This window comes from Synchiropus splendidus, chromosome 2 (genome assembly GCF_027744825.2).
Source record: "Synchiropus splendidus isolate RoL2022-P1 chromosome 2, RoL_Sspl_1.0, whole genome shotgun sequence".
Lineage (NCBI taxonomy): Eukaryota > Metazoa > Chordata > Actinopteri > Syngnathiformes > Callionymidae > Synchiropus > Synchiropus splendidus.
Window position 1 is genome coordinate 12,324,611 of NC_071335.1, and position 16,140 is coordinate 12,340,750.

The window sequence follows — 16,140 nt, forward strand, 5'->3', positions numbered from 1 at the left end:
CATGTTTATCATAGCGCGCCGTACGTCATTGGAGATGCTAACGCTAAGGTAAGTTAAAGGCTAAATTAGACGTCACGTTAGTGAACTATTTTCAACCATCATCCTGCGAAAGCCTTCAAGCTACAATGACAAGTACATATATTTTTAAATAATCGTTATTTTATTGCTTAACTGCTAGCTCAAGTTAGCTTCCAAGCTAACGTCTCTTAATCCATCTGCAAATTAGCTTGAAAAGCAACGTATTTGTTAAGTAAATGAGACAAAACATTTTGTAATGAAACAACAATATTTTTTTTGTAAATCGTTGAAAGCCGAAATTGTTAGTAATTGTTAGTAGTTAGTAATTTACTGGTCCATTTTTAAGATATTTCTCGGATTTTTTTCGAATTATAAATTGGAATTAATTTATTAAATGCAGCTGATTTTCATTCTAAAGATGCTGAGACGGTGTGAGGTGTTTGTTGTGTGACAGAGGCATCAGGTGTCTGCCACTTCTTGCTGTGGTGAGGTGCAGATTGACAGATGAGGTTTGAGTAGCTTCTCCATGGATAGTGATGTTTGCTGATGATGCAGTGATTTGTATCACGAGTAAGGATGATGCTGCAGGTGGAGAGGTGCAGGTGTGAGCTGGGACTGGGACGACTCATCTGTGATGGTTTGGACTGTCGGAGTTGGAGATGCTCAGGTTTTCATTAGAAGTGACACGGTCATATACAAGTCTTTCAGAGGGACACTTCATGTGGAGAAATTTGGGGACAGAAAATATTGGAGGACATTATTGATGAAGCATGCGGAAGGTGAAGATAAGCAGGAAAACAACCAATGAGGTTCATGGATGGCGGCATGAAGTGACTTGTTGGGAAATGCAAGATAGGTTGTGAGAGAGGGGATAGGAACTGCAATCCATGATGTGGAATGATGTCAGAGGAAGACGATCCTTGTCATCAGCTGCATACATGAGCAGTATTGTAACGCCCATTTGATTGTTTTAAACTCCAATGCTATATTTTGCTGACTTTAACTCGCCCAATTGTGGTCCAATTTTAAATAATCACTGGTCATAAAGGTCTGTATTAGATGTGCCGCGCTTCCTGTAGCTCCTTACCAAGAGACGACGTTCAAAAAAATGACTGCAGTGCAGACATTGACGTTTGTCTGCTTTTTGTTTGCAGACAAAAGCACATTCGAGTAATACAAGGGTCTAATTTTTATCTTTAGATCCAAAACAAATGACATTCTGCAGTCGGGAGTCGGGAATCATCACCTCCTGGAAGCACACAAACAGTAATTGGACATGTTTTGACAGGTGGTCTTCACTGGTTTATACTGTATAATAGCACGCTGCGCAAGTTCCTGTGGGGATGGAAGGAGTGAACAAATGTGCGTGTGTGTGAAGATTTGTTTGTGTTTTGTCAAAATGGTAATGACAGACGACAAGGCCAAACACATACAGCCGCGCACACACACACTCGGAGAGTAGCAAAGTGCTTCATGAAACATGAAAGAGTTATTTTTGTCGCAGTTGTCTTCAGTCCCTCTCGGTTTTCATAAACTACCGAAGGCCGTGTCAAGGCACATCTGGTGGACACATGCATATCTCCCCTCGCTCACCATTTCTCTCTCCTTCAGGCGGATTTGGTGTTAATCCCTCTCTCCTCCACCTGGTCTGGACCACCCACATCCTGAGTGGTGAGCTGCAGCGGCCCACCAGCAGAGAACACGTCTGTATGTGCGCAAGTGTGTGTTTCCAAACATCGGGTTAACAACAGTCGGGCTCAATTTAAAACATCCTTTGTGCGTTTTTGGGCCCAGCCGTAGGTATTGTGCGGTCGTCTTGCTTTAAAACTGCTCATAAAGGGTCAAATGAGCACATCTAAATGCATTTCCTGTACCTGAAAATTAATATTCACACTATATTATTTACTGGAAATATAAAAAAATAATATGATGTTCAATCTTATGGAATGGCTTTATGTCCCTGTCAAAGTCACTGACCAAAGAAACCGGCACCCCTTGCTGGATTTCTTCTGTTACAGTAGTTCTTCTGTTCTTGTCATGAACTTTAATTCACTTTATAAATGTCACATTTAAATCTCATTCTACTTCAAGGAGGTCATGGTTTTAATGCTGTTAGTTTGCCCATGTTCAAAATAAACGTTTGAATCCTGGATTTTTTTTTTCTTTTGAAGGAGGCTTTGTCGCTGGGTTTTGGAGGTGGGCTGAAGCTGCTTCTTGGAGGTTTGTGCTCTTTATTGTTTTTTTTTTTTGTTGTTGTTTTAATTGACATTTATTTATACCATTTGTACCATGAAATGTAAAGTAATTTATTTGTGTCTGGAATTTTTGGTTTGCTTAGTTAGTGAACAAAAGCGTTTTCAGAAAAATATCACTTTATTTGTCACTGCTGCTCAGACCCTACCAAATTCCTACCAAAAAAGTTTAAATTTAAACATTCTTGCTTCAATAGCAGTTTATCTTTTGCTATGCTTAACATGCCATATTCCCTTTGTTATATATATATATATGTCAAGGGAATTTCTTTTTAAATGAAATATTTAGAATATATAACAGTCTTCCTGTTCATATAATTTTTGGTAACGCTGTAGAATGAAGAACAATACAGTAAACTTATAATTATGATGTTGTTTAGAGTGAACTTTCAGTGACCATTTCAGAGCAAAATATAGCCTGGTTGAAGATGATGCAAATTGGTATTTTATGATGATTAATTACAGGCTATTTTTATAATAATATATGTGCCTTAATCTTGAGCGAAATCAAATTTTTGCGTGCTGTAAATGATCGCAATTGAATCCATATGCCCCCATTTATACATAGAGCCTATGGTTTTTATTAATTTATTTAGTTCTTGCATCTTGCCTGCTTTTATTTTACTGTATGGCATCACTTCTGTGAATTTGTCCCTTGTGGCTTATTTTCAAAAGGAGTTGACATTTCAGCTTTGGGAAATAATACATGAAACCTGTTGAAAATAATGACATGTTGATGCTTGAAAGATACACGCAGGTTCTCTTCAGGAGATGGTTCCGAGCAGATATGATGCAGTCCTTGATGTAGGAGGTGCCGACAGAAACATTCCTGTTTTTCACTGATTCACCAGCACTATGTTCCATTGATTAGGAGGTGTGCTGCATTTATGACATATATACAATAATGTCAAGTGTTAAAATGAAATGTGTCATCTATATCTAAACCTTATCTCTACATCTTAATCTATCTATTTAATAAATGTATGTCAGAAGATTTAGATTTAACAATTAGATTTATGATTTAGATATTGACTGTCATTTAAGTATTTGAAATGTGGCTAATTTTGCCTTAATGTGTGAATACATTGAAAAATTATACCGCTAAATCAGAGATAAAGGCGCTGCTTATTTCTTTGCAGTGCGCACCCCGTATCGACGGTGCAGTGTTTTGTCGCCATCTAGTGGAGCACTTGAACATAACAAACTGCTGTTGGTATTTCGTGGACTTGTTTATTTGAGCGTTGTTGAATAATGTCCATGTACTTGCGTTCCATTATTTTCATTAACATGTTTCCAGTTTCTCTTCGACACATTGTCGTCTTTTTAAAGTATTAATTTGTACCAATAACGCTATATGATTTTAATTTCTCAGAGTCTTTTGCATATTTTAAATGTCACATCCATTCATGATGACCATTAAGCTGCTGTTTGAATTGCCTTTCAAGTATAAATCAGGTGCTGACTCATCGTTAAAACCTCCTCATGCGATGCCCTTTTCACTAGAGCTTTAAAGTTTATGTCCAGTTTAGTGAATCTCATCCTCGACAACTTTTGCCCTTGGAATAATGATGTATAGACAGATATAGATAAGATCATGGTTCAGTTCTGTAATCTCATGAGGTGGTGAACTTTAATTAAATCAATGTGGCTCACTAATTTCTCTTTTTAACTTGGAAAGCTACAAATGTTTTTCATGTCTGGTCATAAACAACATGTTATTCACTGCTGAGTTATGGCTTTCCAAAACAAGCAAGCAGGTTCAGAGGAAGTGTGTATTTTGGATTCACACTGAAAAGTGAGGACAGACTGGAAAAGTGATCCACATTTTCCTATTATTGCAGGATGGGGGTAGGCCACCTGATCAGGACCCCGACAAAGATGCAATATCGTGGCGGAAATTGAGCGACAGCCGCGCTGATGGTGAGAAATGCGAGATGAAAAGCTGCTGTTCCACACAATGTCTTCTTGATCCTGGGTCACCATAAACACGCAAATGTCGTCCTCAAGAAATTTACATCCTTAGCAATAAAAGTAATGCACCTTTACTGATACAATACACAGGTTTAAGCCATTAAAGATATTTAATCTTGAAATTAGGAGATTCGTTTTTTTTTAATCAGCACAGATTTTTAGTCTTTTCGGTCTATGTACTATGTACAGCAATTTTAGTGGATGAAAGAGAACATTGTTGTGAAAAGTTCTCAGTTATTTAAACAAACTATTATATTTTGTTGTCATGCTTTGTTGATGTGTTGTCAATGGATATTTACATTTCTCTGACTCTCTCATGACATTTGACATTTTAACTACATTCTCATTTAACTTAACAAGCCAGCTTAATGCTCAGTGGCATGAAGGCACCACACCTGGCTTAAAATATCCTGCTACATCCCCACACATATGCTTTGCACTCACGGTTCCTATCCTTAAAAACAGCGTGTTGGGTCATCGTATTGTGAGAGTGACATTTCCCATCATGCATTGTAGGACAGAAATCTTGTACTGGCCCTCTGGTAGTAAGTTTTTTGTCTTCTCTGTGAGTGCTATCTGAATTTATGTGGTAATATTTTGGCATATTGTGGTAATATTTGCATATATATATATATATATATATGCTTCCACGGTATCACTCGCAGGTTTCTACCATTGGCCAACTGTTGTTTCTCCTGACCACATGCCATTCTACAGAGGGAGCAATAATTTTGTCTAGTAGCGGGCCGCAGAATTTCATGCCCGCAGGACTAAAGTTTGAGACCAGTGACCTTTGTATGAATTGTAGAAAATTTCTTTGGCTGTTGTTCAGCTGTTGAAGTGTGGTGAGACATTAGTGTGCACTCAAGGAAACTATTGATCGAGTCCGTTGTGTTCTGATTAGGCTCTTCCCCCCCAGCTGAGAAAGTCTTATCTGCAACAGGACACAATAAAGGAAACCTCTTTCTCTTGTTCCTGGTCTCTTGAATGCAACTGTCCTGTCGGCTCTTTGATTCCTCCTTGTTCTTGTGGTCCGTCCGCATGAGAGTGAGCCGCTCCGGCCTTCACACCTGTGCCCATGGCAGACACGTCCTGTTTGGAAAACTTTGCCACCAAAAACTGTAATCATCTTCAACCAACCCACCGTCACACTGACACCCCTCTCCCCTCAACGTTCACTGGCCTGCTCAACCGGGAAGCGAGCACAGGAAACAGCTGTCCTTGGCGTCCGCTTGCTCGGCCTGAGCCAGGTGCTTCCTGAGCATGGAGCGGTGTGTGTGACCATCCATATGTGGCAAGTCTGTCACACTAACTATGGTTGGCATCACCAAAATAGAACTACACTTTACTATGAGCGATATCAGTTGGAAAAAAAACATTCTATTCACAGATTTGTCTTGTTCTGTGATTAGAATTTGAATCCAACTAAATTGAATATTTCAGGATTTGGATTGATGGGACACCATCATTGGATTCAATATTCAACAGAATATTTACAAAAAACTTGAATTGAACTACATTTGAGAGACAAAACCTATATTTCAACTAAATATTCCTAAATTTCACGAATATGATATAATATAATATTCACGAAATTTCTGAATATATCGTTGATTCATGGTGTAAATGACAGGGCCACACAATTGATTTTTTCATGTCAATGGTTGCGATGAAGGAAATGAGTGACGAGCCGCTTGCATGCAGTCGGCATGTGAGAGACGAAAGTGTCCGTCCTCACCAGCGCTTGAAGTATTGTTGGTCACTTTCTCACCGAAAGGCTTTGCGAAATATTACCCCAAACAATTAGGTTCCAGTGATCCCTATCACTCGGCACACAATAGTGTTTACAGGCCAATGAGGAAGCGCGGCCATGGAGCCTGCTTCAGGGAGTGTGTGAGTGTTTTCTTGACCTAAGATTATGTGCGTGTGTGTGTGTGCGCGCGTGTGTTCTCGTACTTCTAGCTTTGTGAGAACCTGTATGAGTTTTTAATCAACAGAGTTAGGACATTTTGGCAGCATTTTATAAAATAGCTGGGTTGTTATAATTGGGTTTTTGTTTGGTTCAGAGTAATAGTTCAGTTCAGCCATTTTTGTAGGTGGTTATGTTTAGGGGGAGATGCTGGCCAAAGCATTATGTCAGCGATGTGTGTGTGTACTCAGTCAAACCTTTTATGATGACGCATGTATGTGTCTCATGTTTATCAGTCTCCTTTTTTTTGTACTCTGGCCTGGTCAAAGGTAGTAAAACATTCAGTTGAATTAATTATACATAGTTATCCATCATTTTAATTAATAATTGCATCTTCTTAAAAGCCAGTTTGATAACTTGATAAGATGATTTCAAGGACAGTTATACAGTTTACATTTTTCCAGTTGTTTCCCAAACATGCTGCTTTGATGATAAAAAAATCTACATTTAATTAAAACTAAAATAAAAGAAATTTAAACATTTTTTTGGATAACAAAACATACATTCACGAATGATTTTACTGCTTTAGATGAACAATGTGCTACTTGCTTATGCTGGTCCACCAAGAGAGTGAGGTCTTCCTGGCATGTCCAACTGGGGGGAGACCCCAGGGCAGACCTAGGATAAGATACAGAGATTACTGTTCATGTCACCATTTGCCTTGGAAGACCTCTGTGTTAGCCTGGAAGGCCTCCAGAGAGCGACAGTTCTGGGCCTTGTTATGTGTCCCAGCACAGCTGTGGCCTCTTTATTTTATTTTATACTTCAGCAAGACAAAAAAGGCTCAGTGGAATTTTTACAGTGTCAGAACGCAGGGGTTTTCTTGTACCATTTTACTGAGATAAAATATTTTTGCTGTTTTGGTAGTTGTGTCGATTGGTTTGGGGCCATTTGTGATACTTTCATGAAAAAGTTGCCATCACGTTTAATAATAGGACCGTACATTTATTTTCTTTTTTTCATTGTTACAGTCCAGAAGCTGCATCTGCAGAACCACTGGTGCTCAACTGGAACCACAGCTGCTGAATGCAAAAGAGAGAAAAGAAAGTCTACAGTATAGTGGCGATGCTGATGTGGTTACCACGGTAATAACAACAATAATAAGCAGACCGCTGAGAAGAAAACAATGAAGATGACGGCGATGACACATTTGTTGCTCAGCAAACTGCCGTCGTTCCCAGGACCTCAGAGGTCAGGTGACTGTAAAGCTCTTATACAGTGTTTTAGACTGTCTGAAACGGATATGGGACTGAAAAAAAAACGGACCCGGAGGCCGCTCGAGAGCGACGACAAGAGTTCGGGATGAATTGTGCGAGTACAAAGAGCAGCATATAGCTAAGAGAGGGACATTCAGGAAGGAAGCGAGGGAAAAGTTTGAGAGGAAAGTTACCATAATGATGGTGGTCGTCGGCCGCACAGGTGTGGGAGAAATGCCATGAGAAAAAATCTGAAGGGTGACTGTATTGCTTGTTTTTGGAAGGATGTTTCAAGGGAAGTAACCAGAAGCTCGCTCTATGATCAAGAATCTCACAAGAATTTCTTCCCTAGTATTCATTTAAAAAGTTAATAACAACAATAATAACTAGAGAGGAAAATAATGTTCATTTGGATGGAACCCTCTATGTATTAGATGTATTTTTATAGTTATTACATTAATGTATCAGGTGCGTTCTGAACAGCCAAGGGGATTGAGACAAGTGAGATGTAGTTAACAATTTATCACCACACATTATCTTCAAATGCAAAGTGATTCACAGACAAGGAGAGAATAACAACAACAATAATCGCATTTGTGTCTGACAAGTAACATTTTACTACAGAACTATACTTCATTGTTACTAAAGAGGTCATGTATAAAAAGCTTATTCATAATTTGCTTTCCAGAACACCTATTGTTTTTCAGGTCATGACACATTCAGTGGGGAGACGTGGTGGACAAAGAGTGTTGGAGGAGGCAGACTCACTTGATGGGAAAGGAGGAAGATGGAGGGTGATGACTGTGTCTGAAGGTTGGCGGTTTACCTCCTCTAAAAGACAATCCTGAACCACGTGCAGCCTTAGACTACAGTATGTTGATGCGCCTCTAAGGTGTGTTTCGAGGTCACACTATGAAGCTGACTATGAAGCTCATAAATATATATATATATATATATATATATATATATGGGACACGTTATTTTGATGTAATATTACCTCATGGAATTCTGTTGAGCAGTGATTCTTGGTAAATCACTTGGTAAATCCCCAAATGCTTCTACTGCAACATTGTCTTTGTGTGGACGTGCATCACAGTGGTGTGTGTTTGTCGCACAACATTGTCTCTTCATTTACTCACCGATATCTATAATTGTCTTCTCTAATTCAGGGACTCCAGTTTGTTCAAACGTGTTATGAAATGTGTATTGGTATTGGTAGAGGGGGAGGCGGGGTGTGGTGGAGGTTCCTTATCTGCAGGCCACAGGCAGCTTTTGAGTCTCTTATCAGCCGCCACCATATTGTACGAGCACATCCTCTTGTCCAGCAGGGAGCGGAAAACTCTCCTTGCAACATGGCTCCCTCTCCCTCGCTCTCTCCCAGCTCACCAGCCAGTACCAGAGCTTCACCGCTGGACTCCAACATGAGGCTTGAGTCTCTCTGGCCATGAGAGAGAGAGGAGACGGCGACACAGAGCGATGACTGATGGACAGACTCATCTTCTGTCTCATTGCCTTCATCAACTTCGCAGCCAAAGAAAACACAATTTTATGTTTGAGCCCCTGAGTCTGGCGCCGTTATCAGATATGTACCACTTGAATGCTGGAGGGGAGTACCTGGAGGGTAAGAGGCGACCGTGAGAGTGGGACTCCACCGACAACATCTGAAGAAACGTGGACTTCAAGCAAGGGGAACAGTGAGACGCAACAATGTAGGGTGAGTATCATCCTGCTTTTTTCTTTCTAGATCAAGTACTAGTAGTACTAGTACTTGATCTACTAGAGTACTAGTACTCTAGTACTCTGACATGCCTTATGAAACATATGTATTTATGTCGGCTTCATATTTTATTGTCTCACATTCATGTAGCGTGACTTGGAATACTGATAATAGTTTTTCTTATATGTTATTGAATGCCAAACTAACTTATTGAACATTATCATCATCATCAATTTATCTCATTTATGTTGCTAGTGTTGACATCCAAAGGTTGATATAATGGCTACAATTTCGCATGAATGTTGGTGATATTTGAAGAAGATATTTGTTGGATAATATTGTCCTCAGGTCACTTAAATATGAATCTGAGTGAGTAGTATATTTTACCTAAGCTGTATCATTTTATGTCTTATACATATATTTTGTTGCAGAAATGTTAACTTTATAAAGTTTATTTATTTGTCTATTAAATTAGACAGATATATAAAAATTCTTAATATCAAAATGTGCAATGAAATACATCCACTAAATGACTTTATTTTTTTTGTTGTCCTAGACATATAAAGTCCTTACATTTAGTTATAGTCACTAAAGTGCATGTGACATTTTGAACTATAGTCTATATTAGTTAACATAGTCAAAGCCCAACAGTTTTATTTTTACTTTTTCATTTTGTGCCTTTCGCAACATTCCCTAAACTACAGGCTACAATTTAGATTAGGGAACAAAAGTGACCATGAATAAACTTATCATTCATATGCGTATTTGAAGCATATAAGACAGTTATAATTCATTGTACTAATTCGTGTTTAGCCCGACTCTATTTAACCCTGGAGCAGTCACCTGAAGTTCACTGTGAACTCCACCTTAACTACTGATTATAAACAGTAGATAAGCATGTCGTTTGTTTTCCATCTTTCTTTTGCTTTGCTCTTTTTTCATTGTGATATATTCTAGTATGTAATCCCATCAAACATAATATTGAAAGTTACCAGGGTCCTGTTTGAAGCACAACAAGCTTATTAGTGAGTACTGTAGTTTTTTACACGAGTAAACACTGTCAAGTGAAATGTTTAATGCTGTATATTCTAGTGCAATAAACAGGGGAAAATTCTCATCTGCAGATTTGTAAAAATCGCCAAGTCTTGGTTGCTACTTTTTCAAACTATGATAGAATCTGCATGCTAGTTTAACGCAGCATCAGAGAAACTCTGACTCACGGTGTGAAAAGAAGCAGAATACAGAATACAGACAGTTGATGAGAGAAAAGAGGAAGAATAAAAAGCTACACACACCCCACACAAAAGAACAATAACGCTGAGTTTAGATCAACATGGCATTGAGATATTATGCACATGTAGGTATATATACACCAAGACTCTGATGTCATCCAGCGTAGACTATTTCAAGTGTATTTTCTCTGAAACTACTGTGATGTAGAGACAGTGTAAGTGTAAGGTCAGGACAACAGTATGGTCCCTGCTTCTTTTCAATGCTGCTGAAAGATAGAGAAAGGTTTTGCAGGGATGAAATGACCCCTCCGTCACTTTAGTCTGGTTTTGGGTCGTCGGTTCCGAGGCTCGATTACACAACTACAGTAGATTTTGGTTGCGTCAACTCCAAACATGAACTGAGAGTTTTACTTTCACACTCCACGTCCGAGGCGTGTAATGACTCTGTGACCGTTGTGTTTTTAAGTGAACGTGAGATGTTCAAGTGGATTTCGTTGATGTTTATCATCTTTGCTCCACAGACACATCTTTCTGCTCCTGGAATACCTCACCACCTGGATGAACTGATGAGTAAATGATGGTGACTGGGGAGAGAATGTGATAGCAGTGACACGTCGAGACAAAACTGAGAGGAAAATAACTGGAATTGAACGCCTTGAGAAGACTCCGCCATAATGATGGAGAAGAGTCGGCCCTCCGACCCACCTCCTTCCCCGTCTTCCTTCTCCTCTTCACCCCCGTCGTGCGCCGCCCTGGAGAAGCTCAGCCCAGCTGTGAGCCCACCGGTGGACCCCGTCAAGCCCTCACGTCTCTCTGCCAAACGCGCCAAAAAGAGACACCGGCAGTTTCCTTGTGCCAAGTCGAAGCAGACTGACCATGAAGCAGACCAGGGATCTGCTCTGGAGCCTTTCACTCAGGCGGAGCAGGAGTCCAAACAGGTCTCGGTCTGCACCCCACCGCCGCTTCTCCCAGCCCCAGCCAAGTCCTCCCCAAGCCCGCTCCAGCCTTCCCCAGTTCCCATCTCTTCCCCATCCTCTTCCTCTTCTCTCCCCCCTCACATCCCGGTCATCAGCCTGGCACACAGTAAACCGCCCCTTCCTCTCAACACTCACTTGACCACTCTGCACCCCATCCCCATGATCCACAGCCCTCATGTGGACCTCTACCGCAGTGGGCTCACCCTCTTGCCGGTAGGCAGCTCTACCGGTTCTCGAGGAAGCCAACCTTCAACCTCCAGTGGACCAATGTTGCCTCAGCAGTACCTGCCAGGACACACCTTCTTCACCAGGTGAGATCTGGTGAAACCCCTGGTGATTCAAAACCAGTCTTTAATATTAAGCATTTAATAGAATGGACAATACATGTATTTGTAATTTAACAGAAAAATGACACTAAATTGGGCAAAACATTATGACCACTTGACTCATGAAGTGAAGGCCACACCAGCTCAGGTCAAATCCTTCCTCCACTTCTCTAAGGAAGCAGGAGTAGGTCAAGAGATCACTGGCTCCAGAGACGCAATGGTGCTCCCTCGTCCAGTCCAGCAGACAACCGTCGGAAGGCGCAGGGAAAAACAAATGTAGCTCATGACTGAAGATTATCATCGCGTGGCCTTCAAGGCCCCACAGCTAAAGACAAATTGGTCTGGACACGAGCTCCCTCATGAGGTGCTCCTGCCATGTGCAACTGCAAAGGAGCATCTGGCACAAAATAAAGGTCTCTGTCAAGTAGAGCTATGGTGGAAGAGCATGTGCCACCATAAAATCTGGCTCTGACTGGTTAACGTGCCACGGCATGGAGTTGTTTACGTCAACATTCTGTCAAGTGTTGCCTGAAATGTGCCGCTTGAAACACAAGCTGCTACTGTGTCGTCCCAAACAGTCTCAAGGCTGGAGACTCAACATGTAGATCAGCCTGACTTCAGTGGCCTGAATGGAACTGACTTGGTGTGAAGGTACAGTGAGAGAGAAGCCTGGCCTTAGAAGAAGATGGGTGAAGTTTCAGCTGCTAAGCAAAGATTTTTCATGGCTGCCACCTTCTAAGACGTGTCCTGACTTCAAGTCTTGGATCTGGCTCCAGCTGAGCATATTCATCTGCTACGTCACCATCAATTGTCTGGTGAAGGTTGAAGCTCTGACATGCTGTGGAGGAGATTCACCAACTCGCTCACATTCAACACTGCCCACTTCTGTCTCCTCCAGCTCCTTCTTGGGCCCCTCAGAGGGAAACTATCGGGTCGTTGCAAACAGTCGACTCAAGAGAAGACCCTCGTCCCACTTTGAGATGGAGATCAACGACTGTGAGTCTCACCAAACCGAGATCATCAAACATAGCGGCATAAGCCTGTCAACATCAACATAATATCAGTGCTACAACCAAGGTTTTTTTTTCTCTTGTCGGAGTCAATTTTTTTCCACTCCAACTGTTTGTTTCCTCGTTTTTAGATAGGACTCGTACATTGTGGGTTCTAGATAGAATAGGTAGAAGGAGAAAACTGTGTTTGAAGTTGAGAGCTGCTGTGAAAGTACATTCCCATATTTTCATAATTCTGTTTTTGATCTTTCCATGAGATGTCGACTCATGAAACCAGACTGTGGGTCGAGTGACTGATGGATTTTTTTATGTTGCGGACAGGTCCTCCTCAAAAACTTGCCCGGCGAGTCTTCACTAACAGCCGGGAACGCTGGCGACAGCAGAACGTGAACGGAGCCTTCTCCGAGCTGAGGAAGCTCATCCCGACTCATCCTCCCGACAAGAAGCTCAGCAAGAACGAAATCCTCAGGCTGGCCGTGAAATACATCAACTTCCTGGTCAACCTGCTCAACGACCAGGACAAGGGCGGCGACTCGGCCGGCGAGGAAGCTGAGAGCAACGCGTCCGACAAAGTTTTCGAGAGTGAGTCTCCTCCTCAGCCTGACACCCCTCGCACGGTACGAGCCGGTCTGACCACAGGCCGCCGAGGACGAGACTCCAGCGACTCTGCCATCACACTGGTCACCTCTCCCGCAACGTCCAGTTGCTATGGCGACACGGACAGCGAGGAGAGCTTCGGGGGGAAGACGTCAGTGGTGACCAGGGGAATTCTAGGGAAGGTGAAGGTCAGATAAGGACGTGAAGCTATGCCACACTGACAGCCGAGCGGTGTGGTAGGAGACGCTTTGCTTTTGGACAAACTAAGTCTTATTGAGCTTTTTTCATTGTTTTCTTTCTTACATCAAAGTTGCTTTTCTAATGTTTATTTATTTATTCTGAGTTGTTTTTCTGTCATCCAGAGCGTTTTTGTTTTGCAACTCTGTTTTGATTCTGTCGAGTGTGTTTTACGAGTGAAACTTTAAACCTGCACCTACAGTTCTCACCATCATCCTTATCTTAACATCACTGCTCTCTCTCATCGTACACAGCATCTATTGCTGATCCCATGATGAGCAAGTTGGGAATTAACTGGTGCCATTTGCCTCTACAGTTTTCTCCAAATGATTTAGCTGACAGAGACAGCAGCCGTTTCAAATATGAGCTGGACGTGGGAAACGCTTCCTGATCTAAATCGTAACAAGACAAAGTGGCTTGGAATCAGAAGTGTGCAGTTGACAGTGTGGGAGACCAACCCAGTTGTTGTGACACCCTCGTACTGGACTGAAAATAAAGTGTTTTCTCTTCCCCTTTTGACATCCTCTTCTTTTGGCGGCAAAAACCTCTGCGTCAGCTCATTTGTTCATGTCAACACACACATTTGTACGTCTCAAATGCTGACTTCTGTAAACAGCACTGAAGCACCAGCCAGTTCCCTGAAGACTCAGAGCTCGAACCAACAAGCTTTACTGTCGCTTCTTGTCTCTTTGATGAGCCGTGCTGCCTGACGCTGCAGATTCAAGTCACAGAAGAATTTAGATATTAAATCTAGTGAGTGACGAGTAAAAGTTGTGATCAACATTGGAGGGAATTCAACCATCAACCTATATACTGAACACAGCAGGCTCCAGGAAGGTGGCGCTCTACGAAATTAGGCTTCATGGAAGACTTGTTCAAAGTCAGATATTTTGGAGAACAGAGTGCCATCTAGTGGATATCTAGTGAAAATGAGGACACTGGTTCATGGAGCCTGATCACTGCCCAGCAGTGCGAAACTCTCTCCTCCCTCTGTCTCCATGGTGACGCTGGACTCTACAAATGTGCTCCCCTCAGTCCAGGAAGTCCTTGTTACTGGTACTGTATTGATGCCCATGACCCATACAGAGTGAAGCGGCACCCCAAACATATTACCAATCCACATTCATCCATGATGTGTGGATATAAAAGTTTCCTGTGTAGAGAAAAATGATTTTAAAAAGTATATTTCAAGTGTGGCGGAACATTGGCGCAATGGTTAGCACTGCTGCCACTCAGGTTCGAATCCAGCTCTGGACCTTTCTGGCGGGAGTTTGCATGTTCTCCCTGTGGCTGCCTGGGCTTTCACCGGGGCCTCCGGTTTCCTCCCACAGTCCAAAGATATCTTACCTACTGGACACTCTAACATTGCCCCTAGGTGCGTGTGTGTGTGTGTGTGTGGATGGTGTGTGTGTGCCCTGAGATGGACTGGCGTCAGGTGTAGGGTGGGATAGGCTCCAGCTCCCCCTGCAACCACGAACAGGACTAAGTGCTGGTTAACTAAATACTAAAGGTGGCATGCACACGCACACACATACATCCAGCCGTTGCCTAGCTCAAAGCTAAAGCAATTTATTGCACACTTGTGTGGATAATTGTGCGATATTAAATTGAACTTAACTTTTTGCAACCGGACCATGGCAGGTATGTCAAGACCATCTCACTGTCACATTATGTAGCAGCTGTGTTGGGGAGTCCACCACAGGCTTTCTTCATCACGAGAGGAAAGGCGGGGAAAAAAGACAAGAATTCAAATCACATAATTACAATTCTTTGCTAATATTCGACTCACACACGTCTAATACATCCATGTCCTCTGTGCAGCTCAAAGCTCATTCAGCTCTGAGCCTTCATTCTTGCCGGCACTGAAGGAACTTTGGTTGACAGGAAAAGGGAATAAGAAAGAAGGAAAGAAGAAGTAAGAATTCAGTCGCAGTCAGCAGAAGCCAACAGACAGAGCTGGTGAGTGCGGAGAAGGAGAAGTTGTCGTTGACCAATTCAGACAGAGAAATAATGCACAATTGTACGGTTAAACAAGGTGACAATGAGGTGGCAGATGTCAGACGTCAGTGTACTTGGACCAGCGAGTACACATTTGAGCTGCTTCCACATCAATTTGTCACCACACATTATGCAGGATGAATAGCTGAATTAGAAAAAAATGTTTTGCTGGCAAAGATGACAAGGGAGCCGTAAAAATCACAAACCAAGAGAGCCGGTACAAACTGTTAGCTCACATTCTGTTTCATGCAGTCCAGAAAGACTATTGTGTGTGTGTGTGAGAGAGTGTGTGTGTGTGTGTGCGCTGTGGTGAAGAACAAGATTTATGGTTTATGTAACAGAAGCAGCAACTGCGGTGTGTAACTGTGTGTGTGTGGTCGCGTGTGAGGCAGCCGGGGGGGATGTGGTTCTGGAAGTGATGGACGGTGCAGGTTACGGGTAAAAGTTGCAGCTGGTATCTCAGCGAGCGTGTTTGGCCTTCTCTTACTCAAGACGTCCCGGAAACACGCGCAGCCAGTGATGGAAAGGTGGTGGCTGAGTCGGCCAACATGTTATAACGTCGAAGGAGGTCACAGAAAGTGCAGGGTTTTTAAGGCAACCTAGTCACATGATGGTAAAGTCGGCCAGCTTCAGTGCGGGT

General features: G+C 42.2%; 1 protein-coding gene across 12 annotated transcripts; it reads left to right on the top strand.

Annotated features, from left to right (window-relative positions):
• lyl1 (LYL1 basic helix-loop-helix family member) lies at nucleotides 1–14,000 on the top strand. 12 transcript variants are annotated; one of them, XM_053856446.1, is made up of 9 exons: nucleotides 4–48; nucleotides 1,630–1,725; nucleotides 2,190–2,238; nucleotides 4,112–4,190; nucleotides 7,182–8,298; nucleotides 8,735–9,120; nucleotides 10,877–11,643; nucleotides 12,557–12,654; nucleotides 12,990–14,000. In XM_053856446.1, exons 7-9 carry the CDS (start codon nucleotides 11,030–11,032, stop codon nucleotides 13,460–13,462), a joined length of 1,185 nt encoding a protein of 394 aa, XP_053712421.1. In that variant the 5' UTR covers nucleotides 4–48; nucleotides 1,630–1,725; nucleotides 2,190–2,238; nucleotides 4,112–4,190; nucleotides 7,182–8,298; nucleotides 8,735–9,120; nucleotides 10,877–11,029; the 3' UTR covers nucleotides 13,463–14,000. The 12 variants fall into 12 exon arrangements, with proteins under 12 accessions (XP_053712420.1, XP_053712421.1, XP_053712423.1 ...); XM_053856448.1 differs by having other exon boundaries at nucleotides 7,182–8,219; XM_053856449.1 differs by having other exon boundaries at nucleotides 7,182–8,219; nucleotides 8,788–9,120.
• Nucleotides 14,001–16,140: the final 2,140 nt, after the last annotated feature.

Coding starts and splice junctions, on each gene's coding strand:
- lyl1 (XM_053856445.1), top strand. CDS start 11,030: ATGATGGAGAAGAGTCGGCCCTCCGACCCACCTCCTTCCCCGTCTTCC. Junction 11,644..12,556: donor GGACACACCTTCTTCACCAG/GTGAGATCTGGT, acceptor TGTCTCCTCCAG/CTCCTTCTTGGGCCCCTCAG. Junction 12,655..12,989: donor TGAGATGGAGATCAACGACT/GTGAGTCTCACC, acceptor TGTTGCGGACAG/GTCCTCCTCAAAAACTTGCC.